Consider the following 24,058-nt stretch of genomic DNA (forward strand, 5'->3'; position numbering starts at 1 on the left):
GCGGCTCCCATTACTTAGTCCGCATCCAGCAACGCGGCGGCTGCTGCGCGCAGGTAAGAAGACAGAGTTACGCCTACACCTGACCAAGCGACCCCCCGAGGGAGGCTCCTTACACCCCCCCGGGAGCGGGGGGCCGGCCGGTCAGCGCAGCCTGCCGCTGCCGCCCGCGCACCGGGGCTCGGCCTCCCCGCTGCCGCTTCGACCGGGCCTGAGGGAGAGAGAGCTCCGCGTGCCGGGCGAGCGGCACCGGCCCAACGACTAACGGCCGCGCCGAACGAGCGCCGTCGGCGGCGCGCGCCCCACCGCCCTGTCACAGACCGGGCCGGTGGCAGCGGCGGGACCGGGGAACGCGCGCAACCATTGGGGCTTTCCGCGGCCGCCCGCCCTTTCCTTAAGCGGCTCCTCCCACTGCTGCCACCGGAGAATAAACGCCTGAGGGGGCACCAGTCTCCCGGAGGAAGTCGCTCCTCGCAGGCGTCGAGGACAGAGACGAGCCCCAGACCCTTGGCAGCCGGCCCGCCGACATTTTGTGCCCCGCCCGGCAGCCCGCGCCAGCCCCCGCCAGCCCCATCCGCACCATCGGCAGCGCGGCGCGGAGGCGGCCTGCGCATGCGCAGCCGCCCGGGGTTTCCGGTAACGGTGCGGGCGCCGGCCGTACCGAGGGACGGATGGACGACGGAGCGGCGGTGGCGGTTGGCGTGGGGCGCGGGGCCGTGGCCGTGGCGGCGTTGCTGTCTTCCCTCCTGGTCGCGCTGCCCCTACGCTGCGCAGGTGGGTCCCGGTGAGCGGGCAGGGCACCCGGCCGGGGGCTGGTGCGGTGCCTGTTCTCAAGGGAGAGGGTGGGGAGCTTCGGTGCCGCAGCGGCTGCCCGGTGCCTCGGCCTGCGGCGCTGTGAGGGGGGCAGTGGTCCCGGAGCCCTGCCGCATAGGCGCCGCGGCGAGGATGCAAAGGCACGGCAGGCCTTGGGTCTGGGTAGGTGTGTCTGCGGGGGTCAGCGGGGCTCGGTCTCCGTCGGGTGCCTTGGGCTTTACTCTACAGATAAGCAGCTGTCGTCCTCTCGTCTGCTTCAGGCTTTCCTGCTATCTCCGAGTCGTGGAGACTGTAGCTTAAGTGTGGGGCAGACAGGTTGTTGATTTGCTTGAAAGGCATCTCTGTCTAGCCTGACGGAGCCTGAAGTATAAATAAGGAAATGCGAGAAGTAAAATTGCAGCATGAGGGTTTTATCTCACAGGATGGTAACAAATGCCTCTTCTTGCATCCTTAAACAGCAAGAAACAGCTGTTGCACAAAACCTTTTTTCAAGGGGGAAGTACTGTGCAACTCAGGTAAGCTGTTAATGACTTTCCTGCATATTTACAGGACATTGTGACATGCAACAGAGAGTATATGGGCTAAGGTAGTTTGCATAGTGGAAATAATATAGCTATGGGCTAGTGTGTGCATGCTGCTTCTGATGCCACCTAAACTCTTGAATTCTGTATAAGATTGTATTGTTCTAGTTTGGCATACCCAAAAGAAGACTAGAGAGAAGCTGTTTTCAGGGGTCCACATTTTGCATTCATGGTAGGATTTTGGCAGAGAAGCAGCTTTGGGACCTCTTCTCTTTATTTGTTTTCTTTCAGCCGTTTCATTTGTAGGTGAATTCTTTGTGCATCAGCCCCAAATTCCATCCCCAAACTGGAAGCATTGAGATACATGCAGCTACTTTGATTAACCCACACATATTATAGCAAATGACTAACATGCAACATACTGCTTCTAGAGCTAGAAGTAATTGCCCTGCTACAGTGACCTCTCACCTCCTGCCCTGTCAAAACCAGCAGTTTCTCTTTGCTGCTCCTGTATAAAAGTTCTTGTAGTAAGAGTTCTCCCTGGTTCTCTAGAGCACCTTTCTGCCCACAGAACCAATAACAGTGGGTTCATTTTTAGTGTGTTTGGTTGTGGCTTTTTTTTTTAATGTCACATGTAACTGGTCTTCTTTCCTTCCTGTGCTGAAATGTTGACTTAATGTTTCCATTCGTTCTGCTACATACTTAATGTGATAATCAGCGAGCCATTATGTACTCCTAATAGGATTTCCCCTTCACTGTCTCCTGAGGGAGTATATTTCAGTCTTGCTAACACTACTTCATTCTGTTGTTGAACGGCTTTTGTTATTCCATTATGTTATCGTTATTATTTTCGACCATCATTTATTGAAAATATTAATTAAAATATTATGTCATCATGCTTTAAGTGAAGAAATGTGAGTTAATTTTAAATATCTTGCTTTTAATCCTTAGTAGAATAAACAAGGAAGGAGTCTTGATTTTTAGATATTATTTTTATATCTGGTTTCTAGCTAAATCATGAAATTTCTCTGGTAATGAAACGTTACTGAGTTTACTCCTTCATTCCTGGATTCCTGTTCATTAGCATTTAAGAAATTAATTTAGGGAAGCAAACACAAAACACTTCTTGGAAATAGGGAGTATTATGTGAAAGGATGGATGGGTGGATCACCTATGTGTGTCTGTAGTATTGAGAACAAATGTCATGTTAAATCAACCTGAATTTCTGCTGTTCTAAAGTAAAAGGCTATTCAGATACAGGAGCTCCAATTGCATGTGTTCTGGCTTAGTATTGCTCTTGAATCTGTATTGTGTACTAATCTCTTAAGCGTACTGGAAAAAATAATCTAAGTTAAACTGCTTCAGTATGATTTTTCCAGCTCATCAAAATTTTTTACGGTTCACTGTCAAGAGGGAACTATGTATCAAGTGGGGACCTGCTCATAATCTGTGTGATAGAACAGTGTAAGCTTATTAAATCCACATATAGCTAAGTGGGAGGAGCTCGCAATTGTTTTGAAAAGCAGGCATAGAGTTGAGAAGTGTCCTGACAAACTGAAGAAATACTCCAGAAAAAAGTACAATGGTATTGAAAAAGGATGTGTGCAGGGCTGTGTACTTAGGCAAATAGAGGATGACAAAAGATGGTCAAAATATCAATTCTGAAAAAAAAAAATTAAAAAAAAAGCAATGTTATGATGCCTTGTAATTTATGTTTAGAAGTTTTAAGTGCTATGCTGTAAAAACCCCCAGAAGTATTGGGGCACAGCAGTGCTAATTAGAATGAAAACGTTGGGTCTTATGTCTTGTAAGCTAGACTTCCATTTATTAATCTTAAGTGGAGTATTGTGATTTTTCTGAAATATACTGTTTCAAGCACGTTCGACCATTTGGAGAGAATACAAAAGAGAACCAAAGTCATTCAGAAAGCTAGAAAATTTGGCTTAAAAGGAAAACTGAAAGAATTGTTGCTGCCATTCAGTTTTCTCTTCATCGTTAGTCGTGTTTAACATAGTTTTCAGATACATCTGATGTAAAGAATAATGTGCTTTAATATCCATAAACAAAAAGTACATTGGCTAAATGTGCTTAGAGGAGACATAGGTTAGACTCCAGGCTTTGCAGTCTGTAAAATTTTTGTTGTCCATTGTGCTATGAACAACTACTAAGCTAGCATACTTGCTGTAAGGAAACTTGGATCTGCTCTGCAAAGATCCAGATCTCCGATAGAATCTACTAGGAAACCTGATTTGGGAGTTCTTTGCTTTTGATTTACAAAAAGCTTTCCCTAACCTCTAATGGTAAGGATAGTGAAATATTTCAGGTGATTGGAGGCCTGTAAAAATAGATTATGCAGTGGTGGAAACCGTAAGACTTCTCTATGCAATCATCTGATGATGTACGTAGAATTGGCCACCTGCTTTCTCCAATGTGAAAAACAGGTTATCTTGCAAGGTTTCTTCCAGCTCAGTTTCTGTGTTTCCAATATATAAATGGGTGATTAGGAAGTGTTAAAATGCAAATTGATGATCATTAACTTTTAACAAATTTCAACCAAAGATATTCCTCAGAATATAAAATTATAGTTGGCTCTCTGATTATATCCCTCTTTTTACCTGCAACAGGACAGGAGATGGTGTGAACAGATGAAAGAGCATAATTGTGACCTTGGAACCCTCAGTAAATAGGTATTTGAATTTGGATAAGAAATTTAATTTCCTGGTGAAGATAGTTTCAATTATCAGGGTTGTCTGTCAGGACTGGGAGATCCTTCTGAAGCAATAATCTGGTTTTCTGACCAGGGCAAGAAGGAAAGTACCTAATCATGCTCAAGGTAGATCTACAAAGAGAGTTGTGGTTTTTTCAAGGGTTATTTTTGCTGTTATGTTTTATACCAGATGAAGCCAAAAGGTTGTCTAGTCGAGTGTTCATCTACAGCAGTGGTTGGTAGTGGAGTAGGAAGGAATAAATAAGCAAGTATATGGTGACCCTTCACAACATAGTGTTACAGCAGTCTATAGCATCAAGGCTTTGTATTTGACTCTGAGTTCATAAGCCAGGTAAGGGTTGAGCATTCACAGAGTCCTAGGGGAAGGAATTCCACAGATTGACTAAGTGTTCAATAAGGCAGCAGTTTCATTTGTTTCCTTAGAGCCGAGTGGTATTTGTTTTGATGCTTCCAGCTTTGTGTTAACAAGACAGCAGACCTATTTTGTCGCTTGCATTCCCCATGCCACTCATTAGGTGTCTGTAGATCTGTCATATCCTCCCCTCAGTCTCTTTTTTCAGGCTGAAGAGTCATAGTCTGATTCCTCCCAGGACAGAAGCTCTTCCATACCTTGGATTGTCCTTGTCGTCCTTCTCTGCCTTATTCTGTTCCACTATCTGCTTATGAGAGCAGGCACTCTAGGCCTGCACATGGTGTTGAACATAAGTCTATAATGAATGTATATAATGACATTAAGCTTTCTACTTTACTCCCTTAATTCCATATCAATTTCTAACTTTTTTTTTTCCCTTTTTGACTATTGCTGAGCACTGACCGCAAGCGCTGACACTTTTACATTGTTGTTGAACATAACACTGAACAACACTGAACAGCTTTCTGAAAATTCCCTGAAAACTGTAGGGTCTTCCCTGAGTAATTGGTAAAAGTTTTTAACCCTGTAGTGGATTTTAAGTTAATTTTACAGGTGATGTCTCTGAACAGCATGTTTCTGTTTATTATCTGTAAAGGCTATCATGTGCTGCTGAAAACAGCTCTTAATGCCTCATTTCAGCAGTTTGTAAGGAGGATTTAAAAAGGGTAAATGTCAAGATGGAGGCCAACCTTTGCTCAAACTTGCATGAGGAAGTTCTCAGAGAAAAAGGCAGTCAAATCTGAGACTTGCGACAGTCATCTTTTGGGCCTTTAACCAAAGCTGTTCAGGAATAAATCTGTTCTAATTTGCTGCGTGTGCTCTTACTCCAGGACTGGAATGCTGTATCTTCTTCCAAATGTCAGCATCCAGAGCTGTATTTTTACAATATTGTTTGTATCTAGAGGGAGGATGTGATTATTTGCTGCGGTATTTACCAGCTTTAGAAAAAGCTGGCCTAGCTTCAAACATTAGTCGGATGTCTTGCATCAGTGTGTTTTTTTGTAACTTGGGGAGAAAGTATATCTGGTTAGAACATGAATCTTGAAACGATTTTTTTTCTGCTTCCAGACTTCCTTTTTCTGACCTCAAATGGAAAAGGTCTAATAAGAATTATTGTAAAGCTTCATGCTGTGAATAAGGATTTGAAAATGTGGGAAAGATACTCTGGAAGTGCAGTGAATATTTGATTTTCTACCCAAGACAAACAAAAATAATAGTCCTAACATATAGTAGTGTTTTTTATCAGTGTTGGAGCTCTGTAGGTGCAATGTGGTTCTCAGCTAATACTATGTTATCTCATCCTACCTTCTTATGGTTTACTCCAAGGTTCTGTGTTGTTCAGGGTAAAGAATCTACCTTTGGAATCTCCTGTTGTGGAAATAAATTCTGTAGTGGGATCTGTGAGGTTTTACTGAATTATTTTCCTTTCAAGTTTTGTGCTTTCAGGAATTTTTACTAAAAGTCAGTCGTCTGTGGATACCACTTTAACTTTGTTCTCCAAAAGGATTTTGCAGACTTCAGTTTATAGATTGCTTTTCCACGCATATTTCCTTTTTATAAAGAGAACTTGGTCATCAGGTAAATTATGAAATAGTTTTTGCAATGAAGAGCCACTCTTAAAATCAAATTTAGAATAATCCTTTAGATGTGTAAAGAGACTTTGATTGTCTAGGTGAAATAGGATGTATTTATTCTGATTTCTTCCTAATATAATCAAACATTAGACTGACATCAAAAAGCAATTTCAGAGTGATGGTCACTAACATATTTTTAGAAGTTGTAGCCATTGGGAAGTGATTAATAGTGTAACACACAAATGGTTAAAATAGAAAGTCAAGTCAGACAGGTGTGGTAATTTTATTTATTATTATTATTAATTACTTTTTTATTTTATTTTTTACCCCTGATGTGTTAGAAGTTGAAAGTATGCTCTTAGTAAGAGGACAGAGGTATGCACCGCCTAATTGTACATAGCCTGGGTTGTCAAAGATACCTAGTATAGGATACCAGGCAGAAGAACTTAGATGAAGTTCAAGCTCTGTAAATCTGGGCTTGGCTGCTTAGTTGGTGGGTTTGGTATAGTTTTAGTGACTTCTGCCTGAGGTTCCCTCAGTTCACGTGTATTCCCTGTGCCTTCACACTGTTTCCCTTTGCTCTGTAAGCCACAGTGTGGTTTAGTTTCTAGTACTAGAAAACTTGCAGTCCAAACTTTCAGCCCTAATTGGAACTCTTTAGCCTCACTGCTTTGAAGTAGTGCCATAGAATGATGTGCAATAATTCAAAGCAAAATGTACCTTATAAAGAGCTAGATAAATTTCAGTTTTCGTAAGTATCAGAATAATTCCTTCTCCCATAGCATTGTTACTCTCATCTGTCCTCTGATACCTGAATTGTATACCAAATATGCAGACACCTAGGATTCTGCATATCTCAAAATTAATGGTGAGGAAGTCTTCTTTAGGAAGTGGAATATAAGGTAATTATGAGGCATTTGGGTTTTTTTAATAATTATTTTTGAAAGGTGGAAAATAAAGAGGGGAGAGAGCTATCCTGCAGATGATTCTAGCGTGCATGCTTCCCTCCTGTTGGCAATCTGCCTGTTAGGCTTTTCACTTCTCATGGTCTGGTCCTTTCCTTGATGTTAGGGGCATTCTCATGTGTCCTGAGACTTAGCCCTCGCCCTCCATAAGTAATTTTATGTACTGTTCTTTGTGTAAAAGAAAACACAGGATTACCATGAGCAAGATACAAGATCTGCTATGTGATGAAGCCTCACTGAAAGGGGTTTATGTTCAATATGTTGAATTTATGGCAGTAACACGTGACATAAAACAGGTCTGCTATGCTCAATCTGTTCCGCAACTGTGAAATGACAGCATTAGGTCAATCCCTAGCACTTTGCAGCTGAGATCCAAATGTTGCATCCAACCAATAACATACTGGTTTAAATGCATTCAGACTGCTTATAATCAATGCATGACAGTGAACACAGTCCTTGAATGTTGCAACCGTATATACTTTTTTTTAAAGGGGTGTGGGGAGAAAGACATTAAGCACAGAGGAAAGAGCTGCGTAGTCACATAGGCAAAGGAGCTGCCTCATGCACAGCTCCTGAGCTATGTATTGAAGTGCTGTTTGAGTAGCATGGGGTTTTCTTAACTCTTATGTTTGTTATTTCATTTCACTATAAATCTCTACTTTTTCAACAAAAATAAGTTATTCTTAAGTTACGTACAAATTATTTATCCCAGTCTTTATATACCTTTATGTTACTTTCTTGTAGGCCAAACTAATCTGAAGAGTCCGCAGGATATTCAGGTCTATGTTGTAAATACAAATTTCACTCTAAGGTGGAACTACACTGGGAGTGATACCAATGTGACATTTTCAGCAGAATACCGATGGTAAGTAGAAACTTATATTCTGAGCCAGAAATGTCTGACGCTTATTTGTGTAGAAGAGCATATTAATTAATTACTATGCTTCTCGATACTGCCTTGTAAAACTTCTAGAGCCTTTTTGAAATCCAGAAAGTAGAGGCCAGGAAGATTAAGTCTTAAAATGAAGTGGAATCCTAGTATTGTCCTTCGTTTGTCTAATTCATGTGTAAAATTAGATTGGTCACTGATAGCGACATGTTTTAAATGGAGAACACACTTGGCAGTAATGCTTAATACTAGAGTGGTTCTTTGAGAAGATTAACCAGTACACTTAGAAATGTAGTATTTAGATTTAGTTATTCTCTTTTTGTTTTTTTTTTTTTAATTAAGCTACTTTGTGGCCACACACAGACAATTTGAGAGAATTTTCAGTGTGGCTTTTGAATAATTTGTCTGTGTTTATGAATCCAGGTTTCTCATCTGCAAATTTTAATCACCAGATGAAACAATTTAATTTTTATTTATTGTAATTAAATGTTTGCTTGGTTTTCTTCAATTGTTTCATATACCAATACTTACGCATGCATATACATATATGTTTGGTATTTTGTAGCATTTCCCTGACAAGTAAATATTAAAAAACATTTCTAACATCAAATCACTTAAGAAGTTCCTGATTCTAGTATTTCCTAGTGTATGATTTTTGGATTAAAAAAAAAATAGCTTGCTGCCTTCAATGTGTAGATGAAAAACAGCTGCTTTGAAAATAGTTTTATTTTAAAAACCTAATACTGGTCTGAAAGATAAGATAGGAACTGAGGATATACAGTTACTACTTCAAGTCTGTGCATCTTTTTTTTTTTTTTTTGTCAGGACATTTTTAATCTCTATATGAAATGTCTCTTTCTTAAGTAAGGTGTGGATGTCTGTTAACTCACAAGAAAAATAGCTTCTGTAAAGCTGATTATTCCAACACTTACTGCTGAACTCCAGTTTTCTCCTTTGTGTTTTAATTTTCCTCTAATCTACATTCCTTGCTAATGTTAGAATTGGCGTTTGCTGCTTTTATGCTCTTTTAAGCACTTCTTGCCATCAAGACTTTTAAATTTCTTCCAGTGAATTATAGAATCATTGCCAGACTATGATCGTGTACTAAGGATATAATTCTGGGTTTTGACAGTTCTTTGGTGCTGTTTTCTGACACCATGTGTTTACACAGTGAATAAAGCAAACTGGTATCAGACTTTGCAGACTGATAGTTAACCTTTGGTAATAAGGCTGAACTAATAAATTAATAGATTAAATTAATGAATTAAAAGGTGATATGAATTCCAGGGTAACTAAGTAGATAACACTGATTACACTGCTGCTGGTGATAAAACAGCATTAAATGGTGTGATATTTATTAGCATTAAGAAGAAAAGAAAAAAGAATCTCAAGTTTAAATTGCGTATTGGTTTTATTTTTGGGGTGTGTTCTTTCTTGCAGGTTTGAAGACTTTGTGACAAATGAAACAGAATGGAAGGAGTTGCCCGGGTGTCAAAATGTTACTCACACGGAATGTGACTTTTCCTCAGCAATAACCAAATACTATGATACACATCATGTGCGTATAAGGGCTGAAAGAAGGGAAGAAGTGTCTCCATGGTCTAGCACTTTTGAAATGAATCCATATCTTATAGGTATGAGCTCCATATATACTGTAACATTTCTAGTTAAATGTCCTTCCGCACATTATTGTGGAAAAATGCACGTGGTTTCTGTGGCTCAAAACAACATGAACTAGTAGTTTTCTCAACCTTAACATAATGTAAGGTATTTGCAGGTCATGGAATGTTATGATTCTCCCTTTTCTGGAAAGGGGAAAGTATTGTAAGTGATGCTGTTTTTCTGACAGAATTTTCTGTCACACTGTATTTTTCTAGATTTCAGAAAAACCCTTTTTGACAGTGGTCTTTTCTGGAAGTTTTCTTCTGACCTTGTGAGTTTTCAGTATTTACGGTATAGTGTGGTACTGAAGCCTTCCCTCAATGTTGGATTGATTTGTTTGAGCTAGGTTTCTTGCCTTGCATGTTTTAGAATAACTTATACTGATTTTCACTGCAGATTCTGGAAAACATTCATTAGTAATATTGCATTTTAACTCTACTGCTTTTAGAACCAGTTGATGGTGGTTGTTTGTTAGGTTAGGCTTCTATTAGATACTGCCTGAGATTCATGAAATCTAAGATCCTATAGGCAATTACTGTGATCTTGTTACTGCCTCAAAAGAATTAAAAATAAGACACTATAGGTAGTTACTGTGGTTTTATTAATGTAAATTACTTTTTTGGTGGTTTTTCTTCAAATAGTTATGCTTGACTTTTTTTTTTTCTTTTAATATTTGCAGCTCGCATCGGTCCCCCAGGAGTAGAGTTGCAGTCCACAAATGGAGTCATAAAAATTAAGATTTCTCCTCCAGAAGCAAATCAGGTCCGAAAAATGTGGATAGCTCATCTACGTTTTAAATATAATCTTGTTATCTGGGAAAATTCATCAAATGCAGAGGTATGATCACTTTTTTTTTCTTTTTTTTTCTTTTTTTTTTTACTTTTTAACTTTAACATAACTGTCAGAGATGTACTTTAATTGTGTCATGCTCCAAAATGGAATTGTTCAATTATGTAGCTGTGTAAAACTGTTGCTATGCAGTTTAAAAGTTGGGAGGGGGTGTTTTCTTGGGGTTTTTGGTTTTGTTTTCACTAGAGGATTTTATTAGAATTGTGATAAGAGTTTGTATTTCTGTTAAATGCTGGAGCCACTTTCCAATGAATGAGGAAGAAGGTAAAACCATCTCAGATGTGTTGGAGCAGGCGCCACCCTCAGCCAGCAGGAACAGGGAGGGGAAAGAGTTCAAGGCAGTGGGAAGAAGCATTTACAGTAAGGCATAGATATAGGGAAGGGGAGAGGTAAGAGGCTAATTTGGTCTTGCTGAGACCACATAGCTTGACTACAGCTCTCAGTACACTGTCCTGTGTCATTAACTAAGTTCTTTGTTTTTATACTGTAGGCTGGGGTTTTTTAGGGATTCTTTTGAGGTCTTGTAATTGTGAACTAGTTTCCAAGCCATAACGTGCATCTCACACAGCACATATAGCTATTCTGTAAAGACCAAAGTAGAAAAAGTCTTTCTTTTTTTATCCTTTTAGGGGAATGGGTGCCAGCTAGATTAGGGTAGGAATTGAAGAGGCATCTGTGTTCACTTGGAAGACATAGTCATAATCATTACAGATCAAAGGGGAAAAAATAAGTACAAGCTGTGTACAAAGGTCAGTCACTGAAGTCTGGTAAACCAAAAGCAGGGAAGTAGCTGGAGGAGGAAGGGGGAGCATTTGCTGAATGAATTGAGGGACAGAAGTGTACTATTCACTTCTGAGTTTGTGCCTGAATATTTGTGTGGTGAGTTATGCATCATGTAGAGCAGTGCTGCAATCCCTCCCTACTTTCATGTGTTAAAAAGGAGCACGACGTGTTCCTTCCTCTCAATCACGCGGCTAAGTTGGAAACTTCCGTTAGCATTTATTCAGCTCATATATTGTCCTTCATTCCCTATTTTAGCATTTTTGATGGCATATTATATAAATGGGCTGAAACCTGGGGAAAGAAAAAGATACTTTAAAAAAATCAGTTCATCAGGAAGAACAGTTCTCTTCATATGCTGTTTGCAATTGTTTCTTACAGTTCAGAAGTCAAAGTATTTTTCCTACTGACACAATTGATGATCTTGCACCAGACACTACCTATTGTTTGAAAGTTCAGGCAACCCTTCCTTTGGACTTGCAAGAAGGCTTATTCAGTCCTATCCATTGTGTAAAAACTACCCATAAAGGTACAGAGTAAAATCGTTTTATCTTAAAATGATTACTCTAGTTTAAACTGTTGGAAACTAAATTGTTCTAAAGCAATAGAAATATGCAGAAGTGCCAAGTTCCTACTCATTTTGGCATAATGGCATAACAGCAATCTTGACAGTTACGTACATTTTCTATTTTAAATCAATATAAAATATGTCACCTATCAATATTAGAGTTTTAATAGTACAAAAAGGTTTTTGCTCCAAGGTAAACTCTGTCCATTAATTTGGATCACAAAACCTACTTTCTGTATTTTGGAAAACTGGATATTTTTGAATTTGTGACTTTGAATCAGGAGGAAAGGGATGTGTATGTAGGTAAAACAAAAGCCTTTTGTATACTTGGCACTAAATTAATGCATATAAAGTTGAGTTAAGCTTAAAAAAATATTGTTTTTATGGAAGCCTTGGTGAATTTATTATTCTGAAGAATGGCTTAGTGGCAGTTTGCCACCAGTTGCTTGTTTTGCACATCTAAATTTAAGTTCTTTTGTGTGCTGTTCAGGTGTCAGTTTAAGTACTTCTAAATGTTTATTTCAGGAAAAAAATAACAGTGTGGGAATGTAGAAGGTCAAACATTAGACTGAATGGGTGGTATGTCAAAATTACTTTATGTTTATGTGTGTGTATTTTACACATTTTTCTCAAGTTGTTGCAGAACCAGTTTATTTCTACTAATCTCAACGTTTCTGTACTTAAGTTTTTCTGAATTGATTTTTAACTGTTTTTTTCACTACAGGTTTAATATGCTGTATGTATCAGACTTTGACTTGCTGTCTTTATAATGAAAACAGACAACATTTTTTTTAATTATTGAAAGCATACCATGACCATTTACACGAGAAATACCCATTCAGTGAGAAATTGCTGTCCATAATATAGAGCTTTTCAGTAACTGTGCGTTTCCTTTTCATTTTGAGCAGTGAATGACCTACTCTGTGCAACAGATGTGAGCGTTCTTGCTTTGGATATGAAATTTCATCTGCATTGGAATAATCGGTATAAACAACTTGTGAGCTACAATGTACAGTATCTCATGTGAGTTAAACAATTTCCATATCTCTGTTTAAACAGGTTATGTCATTCTAAATGCCATCCATTCTATTTTGCAAATAGTTCCTAGAAGTTCAAGTGAAATACTTAGCAAAAGTGGCTTAACGTATTCATTGAAACATTGGGTACCCCATCTGGACACAGTGTGGCTTTTAAAAGGATTGCATATAGCATCATATCCTGGAATTTCAGGGTAGTTGGCTTCTTTTAAGAGTGTTAAACACCTGATGGAATGGACTACTAAATATATGCTAAGTAACATTTTTAAAAGATGTAAAGTTTGCATTGCTTCATATCTTTTTGAATATGAAGAAATTGGATAACTAAAAGTAAGCAAAAAATGCAGGTGTTCAAGGTTTCAGTTATCACATATGTTGACTACTTCTGGTCGGATCCTAACATGGAAAAAAACCCATCATGTCTCTAAACCTGTATATTTATATCCAGTTGTCGCACAAATATTGTGGCCAGCATCTAAACGAAGAGGATAGATACCTCTAGCATTCTTTTGGAATTCCTTTGGCATGACAGAAAAATAATCGACTTAATAGAACTATATGAAAAATCTTAATTTGGATTTTAAAAATTTCTAATCCTGATAGAAATTTCTGATATTTAGAATACTGTTTTTTCATTTATAACTGAAACAATTAAGTTAACTAGATCAGGAAATACAAATTAGTGCTTTAATCAAGCCTCAACAGAAAAATCATCTAAGAGGCCCATTCTTCCATAAATAAAAAAAACCTATGTAGCACAAGTGAACATGCTTTTTTGTTTGTTTGTTTGTTTTTGTTTTGAGCTCAAGGACCTCACATCAAAAATCATTAAAACATCTCTTGCAGTGGGTATCTAAAGAAACTTCATGATGATTACTCAATGAAGTGGCTCAGTGTACCTGGATGTGAAAACATCACTGATACACAATGCAATTTCTCATCTATCATCTCTACTACTTCTGGAATTTATTATCTCCGTGTGCAGGCCATGAGCGAATATAATAAATCATGTCTGTCTAATGAAGTAAAAGTAGATCCTCTGATAACAAGTAAGCAAACATGTTTTCTTAACTTTTCATTTCTCAACAAACTTGTATCTAATGCTGTTATTTGCCAAAAGAAACTTGCTAGATTAATGAAACAGAATACATAGTTCCCCTACAGAAACTGCGTTGGGAATCCTGGCCTCATCAAGTTAAAAAGGAGTTTCTCCATGGTCTTCTCTATTCAGCACAGCCAGTATTTCACTATAGTTAGAATCATATCATTTGCTTTACAAAATTAAACCACAAAGCATTGTATAGCATTTTATAATCTCACTGTATACTATGTTAATCACTGTGTGAGATTGTACTAGAAATATCCCTAGTCTGACTTTTGCCATTGACAGGGAGCACTTCTTGATATCTTAGAAAAACAATGCCGAAGTCAAATAATTTTGGAATCCACTGCCTCTATTTTCTTGTGCATCTATTCTCATCTCCTTCTCTCCACCCCTGCACAGTGTGCCCCTGAATTTTGTGTTGAAGCAGTATTACGTTGACATACAACCCTGAAGAGCTTCATGAAAAAGCAATCTTAAATGATAGTGACATCTAAGTCAAAAATACATAACACTCTCCAGAGTGAAATGATAATAATTTTTATCTTTGGTGCACTCTTTGATTTTGTGAGAAAGGGGACCTTACTAAAATGTTTGACTTCAAAAAAGTTATCATTCATAAATGTCAAGAAATGTTTATATCTAGTATGTAGGGTAATACTCCATTGCCTTCCATACTGAAGATGGAATCAATAGCTATTCTATATGTCAGTTTTCCCTTGTCCAAGCTCTTGGTAATTAGATAGTTCTTTAATACGATAACAGTGACCGAGGTAAATAATTCAACAAAAGACAACAAAAACTGTAATACTTCTCACTTTTCAGCTATACTGTAACTGTGAAAGGGGGTATATGTGAAAAGGAGGGCCCACATCCTGATGAGTTAAGAAGTGTTTGGTAGTTTCACTTTGACTTGCATAGAGTTAATCCCACTGTCTGTGTATTTCACTGAAACTTGCAGAAGCAACATATGAATGTGGAAAGGGAAAATAATTGAAATACTTCTTGGGACTTGAGATTCTGAATAAAGCTATTAGTGAAGTTAGACTTTTAAGTGTATGTTTCTTAAAAATTGTCATAGTCATTAAATTGTCATAGTCATTGTCATTAAATTACAGTATTTCATGCAATATGTTTATTTGTATTCTTTCAGTCTTATTTTTAACTTTTTTTTTAATGTCTTAAGATGAAATTGGCCCTCCTGGTGTAAAGGTGGACATCAGTGATGTTTTGCTCCATATCCAGATTTCTCCTCCAGGAGGATCTGAGGGTGAAGTCATGAGGGACCGTTATGACTTGTCTTACCGGATTCTGTATTGGAAGAATTCATCGAATAATGAGGTATGAACTAGTTAAATACTTAAACCAGTGTATAAAATTTGTTGTGACTTAAATACTGAGTTTGAGTTCTCCTCAAGAAGCTTATTTTCAAAAGAGGCACATATATGGTGTATCAATCATGCGAACATTTTTTTTTTTTTTTTCCCCTGGAAGATTCTTTTAAAAATCTGGTCAAGATGACCTTTATCACAAAGTAATTGAGATTTTAATCTTTTTCCATTTATGTGTCTGTATGTAATGATTTGCAGAATTGCACTGAGTTTTGTACGAGCTGCTAAATGGCTCACTTCTGAATAGAAGTTGTAGGGTTCTTGTGATGCCATCTTTCTTGCAGTATGACTCTGTGCACTGTCTTGATGTAGCTTCTGGCCCCTCAAATTCTGTTCTTTTCTGTATTTGTGGCTTTATAGCTATATGTATCATAAAAAAATGAAGTCTTGCACGCTTTTAGCTCACATTTTAATGGATCTTCCCATATTCTTTAAATGCTTCTTACAGTAAAATATTTTACAGTAATTGGTAAATGTGTATGTGTAGATGCATGGAAGAAGAGAAGAAAACAAACTACAGCAAGAAGAAGTTTCATTCTGCACACAGTTTTGAACTGTAAAATTTCAGTATGGCAAAAGCAGTTGGTTCTTGCCGATAAGTGTTTCCTGAATGTGTTTGCTTAGGAGAGAGTTCTGTGGTTTCTTTTATTTTATTTAATCCAAGTACAGAACGGTGTCTAACTTCTTACAGAATTACTTCTTCAGCAGAGGCCAAAATTCTAATCTGAGTGACTCTTGTACTGTTTATGTGCATCTTATTCTTCCAACTTTTCTTTTTCAGGAGGAAATCAAAATGAAAGAGATAAAACAGACAATAGGGACAATCTCTGATCTAACACCCTTGACTTTGTACTGTGTAAAAGTACAAGCCTTCTCAGAAGTTTACAACAAAAGCAGTCATTACAGCAAAGAGGAATGCATCAAAACACCTGGAGGTAGGAAGAGCTGGGGAATTGTTACACTTCTGGAAGTAAAACAGTTAAGCCTTCATAGGCCTTTGCAGGTCTCACTAGTTTAAAAAATATTTGCAGCATGACTCATTGGCCTCACAGACTGCACCTAGTTAGGCAGAGATCCCTATCAGCAGTCTGTCACTTAGCTGCTCTGTGTTCTCTCCTATAGCTAAACTAATAAACTGCTTCTGTTCTGACCTGATAAAAATTACATTCTGGGTATTCCACCACACAACTCAGTTTAGAAATTATCTCAGATTAATAAGTGTAATGATTGTGAATTGAACTTAGTTCTGTACAATGACTTGTTAACAGGCAAGCTTTAATTTCCAGTACTTTTAAGATATTTTTAGGAGGGTGCAAGGAATCACTAAATGCTATGTTTTCAAGAATATTTTATTCTTGAAATTGTCTTAATTCTTCTGTGAATGAATTAAATTTTTAAAAAATCCTGTGCTAAAGTGTGAGGAGACAAATCATTGGACACATAGCTAAAAAGCTCTCCTTTGTGCAAAATGAGAATACATTTGTAGATGGATTACACTCACTCAGAACACAAGAGCAAGTTATCTGTTGAATTTAATTTGGCCAATTATCTTCTATTAACAGGCTGTAACACTAGAAAAATTACTAAGTATTCAAACTGACTTAAAGCTAAGAAAATGTAATAATAGTAATGCTACTTTCTCACATCTTAAGTTCTTAGGATTCATTTATATTGTAGTCCTCACTGCTTTGCCTTTATCAAGCCTAAAAAGAAACAAAAGTTACTCTTTTTACCTTAATAAGAGAAAGTCTTTAATCTATTTTACTAGTTAGTTATTAGTCTTCCCCATACCCTTCTATTACAATAAGCCTATTTAAGACCAAGCAGCACATTCAAGGCTCTATATTGAGAGATGCAGTCATGCAGATCCTGCGCTGTACTTCCCATATGTTCTTATATCCCAGTGTGGAAATCTTTCATTCTTTGATCATTCGTACTAACTGGAAATAGAGGTTAAAAGACCTGCTTGTTTCATCTTGATTATTTCTGAAGTGTCTCCTGGTATGTATTAATTTTAGTATGTTCGAACTCCTTTCAGTTCATTTGTTTGAGATAGTGCCAGAGAATATGTTACAAAGCAGAAGAGTGGAGGGGAGAAGGAAGCTTGCAAGACTCTTGAACTTAAGCACTGAATAGCTTATGACTATACAGATAAAAGGTTTCTTTGACTACACTATCTTACTATCAAAAACTGGATTCTGTCATGTAAACTCCTTCTGCCATAAGGTCCCAACTCTAAGTCCTGGAACTGAGCCTAGCCTGTTAGATTTTCCGCAGTTCCTGGGTTAATATGGGAATGCAGGACCATAGAATCATAGAATGGTTTTGGTTGGAAGGGGCCTTTGAAGATTATCTTTGAAGATCCCATGGGCAGGGACACCTTCCACTCTATCAGGTTGCTCAAAGCCCTGGCCAACCTGACCTTGAACATTTTCAATGACGGGGCATCCACAATTTCTCTGGGCAACCTGTTCCAGTGTCTTACCACCCTCATTGTAAAAAATTTCTTCCTTATGTCCAATCTAAACCTACCCTCTTTCAGTTTAAAACTGTTGCCCCTTGTCCTGTCCCTACAGGCTTTGGTAAAAAGTGTTTCTGTCTTATAAGCCCCTTTTATGTATTGAAAGGCCGCAATAAGGTCTCCCCAGAGCTTTTTCTTCTCCAGGCTGAACAACCCCAACTCTCTCAGCCTTTCTTCCTAGGAGAGGTGTTCCAACCCTCTGACCATTTTTGTGTCCCTCCTCTGGGAGGCCATTTATGCTGGAGGCCCCAGAACCAGATGCAGTACTCCAAGTGGGGTCTCAGAGCAGAGTAGAGGGGCAGAATCACCTCCCTCAACCTGCTGGCCACTTCTTTTGATGCAGTCCAGGATACGGTTGTCTTTCTGGGCTGTAAGCACACATTGCCGGCTCATGTGCAATTTTTCATCCACCAGTACCCCCAAGTCCTTCCCGGCAGGACTGCTCTCAATCCCTTCACCCCCAGTCTGTATTGATACTGAGGATTGCCCCAGCCCAGGTCCAGGACCTTGCACTTGGCCTTGTTGAACTTCATGAGGTTCAGCAAGGAAGGGATGGTGTCCCTTCTCTCAAGCTAATCAACTGCACCACTCAGCTTGGCGTCATCAAGTTGATGACACCACGTTTGAGCATTGAAGTGAAATTCATCTTCTCTTTCTATACTGACAAAGTAAAATCTTGTGCTGAGCTTGTGTCTAGCCTACTAGTGTAGAAAATAACTGGAATAGCTTTAGGATTGATTTCTTCTTAGATAAGCATCTGAAAGGAATAGATGCTCACTGGAAGATCCTTTTTCTCTCTGTTGGCTGTGTTGTCATCTGAAGCTTACAACTGGAGTTCCTCTCCTGTCCAAGAAACCATTTGGATGCTTTTGGGCCCCTGAAGACCCTGCAAGTCTAGGCACTCTAATAATTCCCTGGCTAAATAACCATGGCCAACTTCACTGCAGTAATTGCCCATTTTTACTCCATAGCCCACGGGAGTTCTTACTCCTGTATCTCTGCCTTTTTAAAGCAGAGCGCTTTATCAATATTATGTTCCTTGGGGTTAGACCCTGTACACAAGCAATAGAGCAATAGATTTACATGCATCAAGTGCTTCGTGGTAGCTGTCTATGTGCAGCCTTTTTGTCCTCCTGTCAAATAGTGACATATAACTGGAATATAACTAGCTCTTGGTTCTGATCCTGTTTGCAAATGCCTGTGTTCTTATATTTGATAAATATTTTGTTCTGTGTTTTTAATAAGATTATTTAAGATACTGGAATGGCATAATTTTTGTAATGATCATCATGGCTGCATATAGTACTATAGAAATGTGAAATTTTGTGATAAATACTGTAGCAGATTTGGAGGTAATTTGCTCTTTAATCTTTGTAGTTTATGAATACCTAGACTGAATGGGTTTTATTGACTTTTTTTAGATAAAATTTTACATCTGGTCATTTTAGCAACATTTGTAACTGCCCTGATTGCTGTCTTTCTGGTGGCTACACCACTTGGTTTTGCCCTGTACCAAGCCTACAACAAAATCAAATACGTGTTCTTTCCATCATGCCAGCCTCCTTTGAACATAGAGGTAAGATGAGATGTATTTTTCTCATTCATTAAGCAGATGTATCTTTAGAAAAAATGAACAGAAAATACTATGAAAAAGTGTTTATCTGTTATCCTGTGGTCTTATGAGTATGCCACGATTAACTGTATAGGTTTTAACAAAGTGCAGGAATTCCTATGGAAAAAATGGGTAGTATCAATTTCTAGAATTCTGTGATTAGCAAATATTTTAACTTTTATGTTTTTTCTTCTGTCTGTGCAAAAGTGTTGCTAACAATCCTTTATTCCAGAGAGTGTGCATGTCTACCCAATGTGATAATGTACTTTTGCCCTGCTGTATGAGACCAGAAATGTTTTTCCATTGTGTTATCTGAAAGAGCATGCTCTAGCCTTTTTGCCATCCTTTAAAACTCAGAGGAGACAAAAATGCAAGCCCAGTCTTTAGATGAAATTTCAGCGTAGCAGGCAGCAAACGCTTGTATCATTTCCTCACCTAGTGGCCTGGGTGGTCTCTAAAAAGGCAGGTGATGTCCAGTTTCCAGCTCAGCTTGGCACAGGTAGTACTTAGTAGGGATCCTGTTCTGGCATGAACAGGGCAGCACATTAAGTGTAGGTATATTTTGAAATGTAGCAAGAACTGCTTTTCACTGTGCTTTCTTCTGTGTCTCTCAGAACATTGATGTTGAGCAGTGTATGGGCTTCCTAACGTGTGTCATCTTCTCACTGAAGCTCCTAGGACATGTAGTATACAAAGCTTTCTGAACAAAGTTGTAATTTAACACCAGTCTCATAGTTTACAAGGGCTAATCTGAATTTAATTTGTAAGGCAGCATTTTAGCTGGTTTCTTCAGTAGAATACTGGTAACATAATTAATGCAATGCATATTTAGAACCTTTTGTGATGGATTTGATATAAATGACAACTTCAGAGAATAGATTTAAAGCATGTAGGATAGACAGCAGTGCACTGTTGAGAGCTGTATAAGGTTTGGTATCCTGCTGCAGCAGCTCACTTTCTCCTTCTTTCAGCTTTGCTTTATAACTGATAATGGTTTGTAGACTTTGCAAACACACACCTGTCGTTCCCATGCTACCACATGATTTTTGAAAGTGTTGTAAATTAGGATTTTCATTTAGTTCGTGGGTCGCCTCATAAGGCTATAATCAACGACATATTACAATTATATAGATGATTGACAACTACGAGCATAGCAAAAGAGTTAAGATTAATGCTAGACTTATTCTTTAGTGTTCAATTATACACATGCAACTAAACTTCATCCTAACTCTGAGTTTGTGAACTTAGGGAAACAAATGGCATATTATAGGTAGAAAACCTCATGATGCTACTGAATACGATAAACCAGTTTTGTACAGCTGTGGTGTTAAGCAGAATCATTACGTAGGTATTATGTACGAATGTTCATCTCTTCTGCTTCTCCTTTTGCAGGGTTTTGGAGGACAGCTCTTAAGCAGTCCTTATCTGTCAACTACAGAAGAACCAATAGAAAATTGTTCTATAATTGAGACTATCATCACAGAAGAAATAAATCAAACTGATTTTAAAGACTACATACATTCTAAACAGAGCAGTCGAGATTCAGGAAATTACTCTAACGACGATACTTCAGGGAGCAAAGTGTCAGAAGAAACGCTAGAAAAGGAAGTAGTATAACTTTTAAGAAAATAAAATTCATATATGGGACTGGCAGCGTAATAAACACTTAAAACTTTTTTATTATGAAAGTTGCAGCCTAAGGAAGGCAGTATGACTTTGGAATCTTTGTCTTCAGGCTTCCAAATCTGCACTTTGTTAGTGGAAAGTTACATATCCTCTCTGCTGCAAGCTGATTAAAGTTAAAACACAATTGACTCCTCATACCTTATTTTGACTGACTTTTCATCATATGATAAAAAGAATACCATCTGCGTAAAGAGGAGCAGATCTGTACACTTTATATACTTGAACCTGATAACCTCAGCGAAAGCCTACTCTGTTCCACAGGAAGAATTTCTCTTTATCTTTAGAGTTTGTTTTGAATGCCAGTGTGTACTGTGACAGAAGCCTTAAATTCCAGTATTGAATCGTAAGATGTTTACACAGGCAGAAGGAAACTGATGCTGGATACAACTTTTAATAACTTTTTTCACATTCTCTTCCAGCCCCCTGAGGGGCAGTGCTTTTTGGCTCAGCAGGTCCAGAGCAAAAGATGCAAAGAGACCAACAGTCAATGAGGTAGCTCCTCTGAGCCTCCTTGTAGAATTGTTTGTGGCCATGGCTGTGGGATGCTCCCGGTGCCCACTTGCTTGTTCCTGTATCTGTGTCCCTGCATCAGGGTGCTCTTCTCCCACAGCACTCGGTAATCTGGGCAAGTATGGGGAGGGCAAAAGGCAGGAAGGAGGTTCACTTCACTTTACTATAAAGAAAAATTTCTAACTGGAAGCTCTTTATAAATGAGGTTGGATCAAATTGTTTTGCACTGCATTTAGGATTAAAAAAAAAAAAAAAAAAGAACATCCAAGCAAGATGTACGCTGCAAGAAGAAACTAAAGAATACTGTTACTTTAAATGACAAGGCACGTTAAGGGCATATTCTTGATTATTTTTTTCCCCATGGCTACATAACCAAAAGTGTGTAAAATATTTATTTCTCATTGAATTGTATTTAGAAATGTGAGTCTCTTAACAAGGAGGAAACTTATTTCTGTAATTAGAAGGACCCAAGTTGAATTTAGAAAATGCCTTTTAACAGAATGGTGAGGATGCTTGTCATTCAGAGCTTTTCAGCTTAGTCTCATTTTGCCAACAGATTTTTCTTTGTACAAATTAAAAGGATATGCTGCAATAATGTTTCAATTTACATGCCACTTTCTTCTGAAGTAATTTTTAAAAGTAGATTATTTTTTATGAAGAAATTGATTTAAAGTAAACTGGTTTTGAGCTTCATTGTTTATTTTCACAAGCAACTGTTGGTGTTTATAATTTTTTTTATTTTGAAGATGTGAACTAATTTTATGAATTTTATATCCCTGTGTTCATTGAAGAACATAATAAATTTTGCATATTTACTTCTTTATGCTTTTCTTGGTTCCATATATTTTTGATGTAGTGACATTGAAGCTACACCATGGATACTTAGGAAGCTCCCATGAGTCTTCAGTTACTGACCTCCCTAAAAAAAAACAATGTGAAGAACATCATATATAAATTTAATTAGGGCTTACTTTGAGAGTGTTGCATGATTTGGACAAATCAGAAAGAAAGTGCTAATTCAGTTACTGAATCAGGGCTTAAAATGAGAACACTGACTGTGAGCATTCCAGTCATTGTGGTCTTTGGTAAATAGCTTCCATCTCCAAATTCTTGTGAGATACTTAAACGGAGGATGGTATGAAGTTGTCTGTATTTGTGTGGTCTCTTCAGTATAATCTAAGTTTGCTGTGAGGATGCAACTTATTTATGCAGCTGTTCCTCTTAGCGATTTATGCTGTAGCTGGCCTTCCTGGGTGTTTTTTTCCCTGGACAACTTCAATTTCAGTCTATTTTTCTTATTTGTGACCTACTTCTACAGTAGAGTTTGGGGACATATTTTCATTTTGGGGATTTTCAAAAGTGAAGCTATTCTAAACACATTTACTGAAGTAAGGTGTGGTGAGTTTGGGGTTTTGGGTTTTTTTTGCTCATCTAGGGAAAAGGTTTCATCTGCTATTTCAGCAGCTAAGTGTGGGCTATTGTTTTGATAACTGTTTTCTGTGACACAAGATTTTATTTGCCTCATGGAGTTTAAGCACTCTGGAAGAAAGCTATTTAATGTGAAGGATTGCACTGTTGGATTTCACTGTCAAGATTTCAAATTATGGCAAAGCAGTGTACAGTGAATGTTTCTGAAATAGGCAGAATTCATAATTTGCAGGCAATCCACATTTTTCTTCAGAATGTAGAACCAAATAAGTGATAATGAATATATATGTAAACTTGAAGTTTGGTTATAAGATGGATTACAGAAAATCTTCTATCAGTTCTTTTCATTGTTGCCAGGAGGAGCAAAATGAGAACTGTAAGATGGACATACTCATTCTATTTATACAATACCTAATACTTAAACTGGAAAATAAAGTTCCTAAATACCTGAGGCAATGTCATTCTGATACATTTCAGATGTATCCAGAAATGCTAGAAAAATAATGTGACAGAGCTTTTACAGTTCACATTCTAAGAGCAGTTTATTACAGTGCATAAAGGAACTTTGTTTAAATGTCTTTTTTAAATTTCCAGAGTCTTTCTAAAGAATAAGACCCTTGAAGTGTTTTTCTCTTTCCTTGTTCAAAATATTTCTAACAATAGAAACCTAATTTTATTATGTGGTATGGAAGAAGTCTGAGGAGGAACTATATTTGACTCTTCACAGAAATTATTCAGTGGGATAAGATGCAGCCCTATTAATAATTGAGTACTTTCAGCTGGACAATGTAGAGTTGCATTTGTCAGTACTAATGGTAAGAATAACAAGCACGTTAAACCCAATGTTTTTGAAACTAGAAGCACTTAAGCAATGCTGATATTGTGGAATACATGTAATATAATCAGCTTTAAGACTCAGTGTGAGGGGGCGTGATGAAGCAGAAGTTTCCTGTCATGGGATTGTTAGTTGAAAGGAAACCAGCATCTGGTAATGATTTTGCATATTGGGTCAC

The 24,058-nt window shown here is 38.0% G+C and overlaps 1 protein-coding gene across 2 annotated transcripts; it reads left to right on the plus strand.

Moving 5' to 3' along the window:
- Positions 1 to 429: 429 nt before the first annotated feature.
- IFNAR1 (interferon alpha and beta receptor subunit 1) lies at positions 430 to 22,432 on the plus strand. Of its 2 annotated transcripts, none has more exons than XM_030020377.2 (11): positions 430 to 771; positions 7,755 to 7,875; positions 9,340 to 9,533; positions 10,241 to 10,398; positions 11,572 to 11,719; positions 12,667 to 12,781; positions 13,642 to 13,844; positions 15,084 to 15,238; positions 16,070 to 16,223; positions 19,231 to 19,385; positions 20,814 to 22,432. In XM_030020377.2, the coding sequence occupies exons 1-11, from the start codon at positions 669 to 671 to the stop codon at positions 21,036 to 21,038; spliced, it is 1,731 nt and encodes a 576-aa protein (XP_029876237.1). In that variant the 5' UTR covers positions 430 to 668; the 3' UTR covers positions 21,039 to 22,432. The 2 variants fall into 2 exon arrangements, with proteins under 2 accessions (XP_029876237.1, XP_029876236.1); XM_030020376.2 differs by having other exon boundaries at positions 588 to 771; positions 19,258 to 19,385.
- Positions 22,433 to 24,058: the final 1,626 nt, after the last annotated feature.

This window comes from Aquila chrysaetos, chromosome 7 (assembly GCF_900496995.4).
Source record: "Aquila chrysaetos chrysaetos chromosome 7, bAquChr1.4, whole genome shotgun sequence".
In the NCBI taxonomy this organism is placed as follows: domain Eukaryota; kingdom Metazoa; phylum Chordata; class Aves; order Accipitriformes; family Accipitridae; genus Aquila; species Aquila chrysaetos.

What these genes read in the sequence shown, in the direction of transcription:
- IFNAR1 (XM_030020377.2), top strand. Translation starts at nt 669, where the DNA reads ATGGACGACGGAGCGGCGGTGGCGGTTGGCGTGGGGCGCGGGGCCGTG. An exon ending in AATGAATCCATATCTTATAG is followed by an intron (nt 9,534 to 10,240) that starts GTATGAGCTCCA and finishes TAATATTTGCAG; the next exon opens with CTCGCATCGGTCCCCCAGGA. An exon ending in AGTAGATCCTCTGATAACAA is followed by an intron (nt 13,845 to 15,083) that starts GTAAGCAAACAT and finishes TAATGTCTTAAG; the next exon opens with ATGAAATTGGCCCTCCTGGT.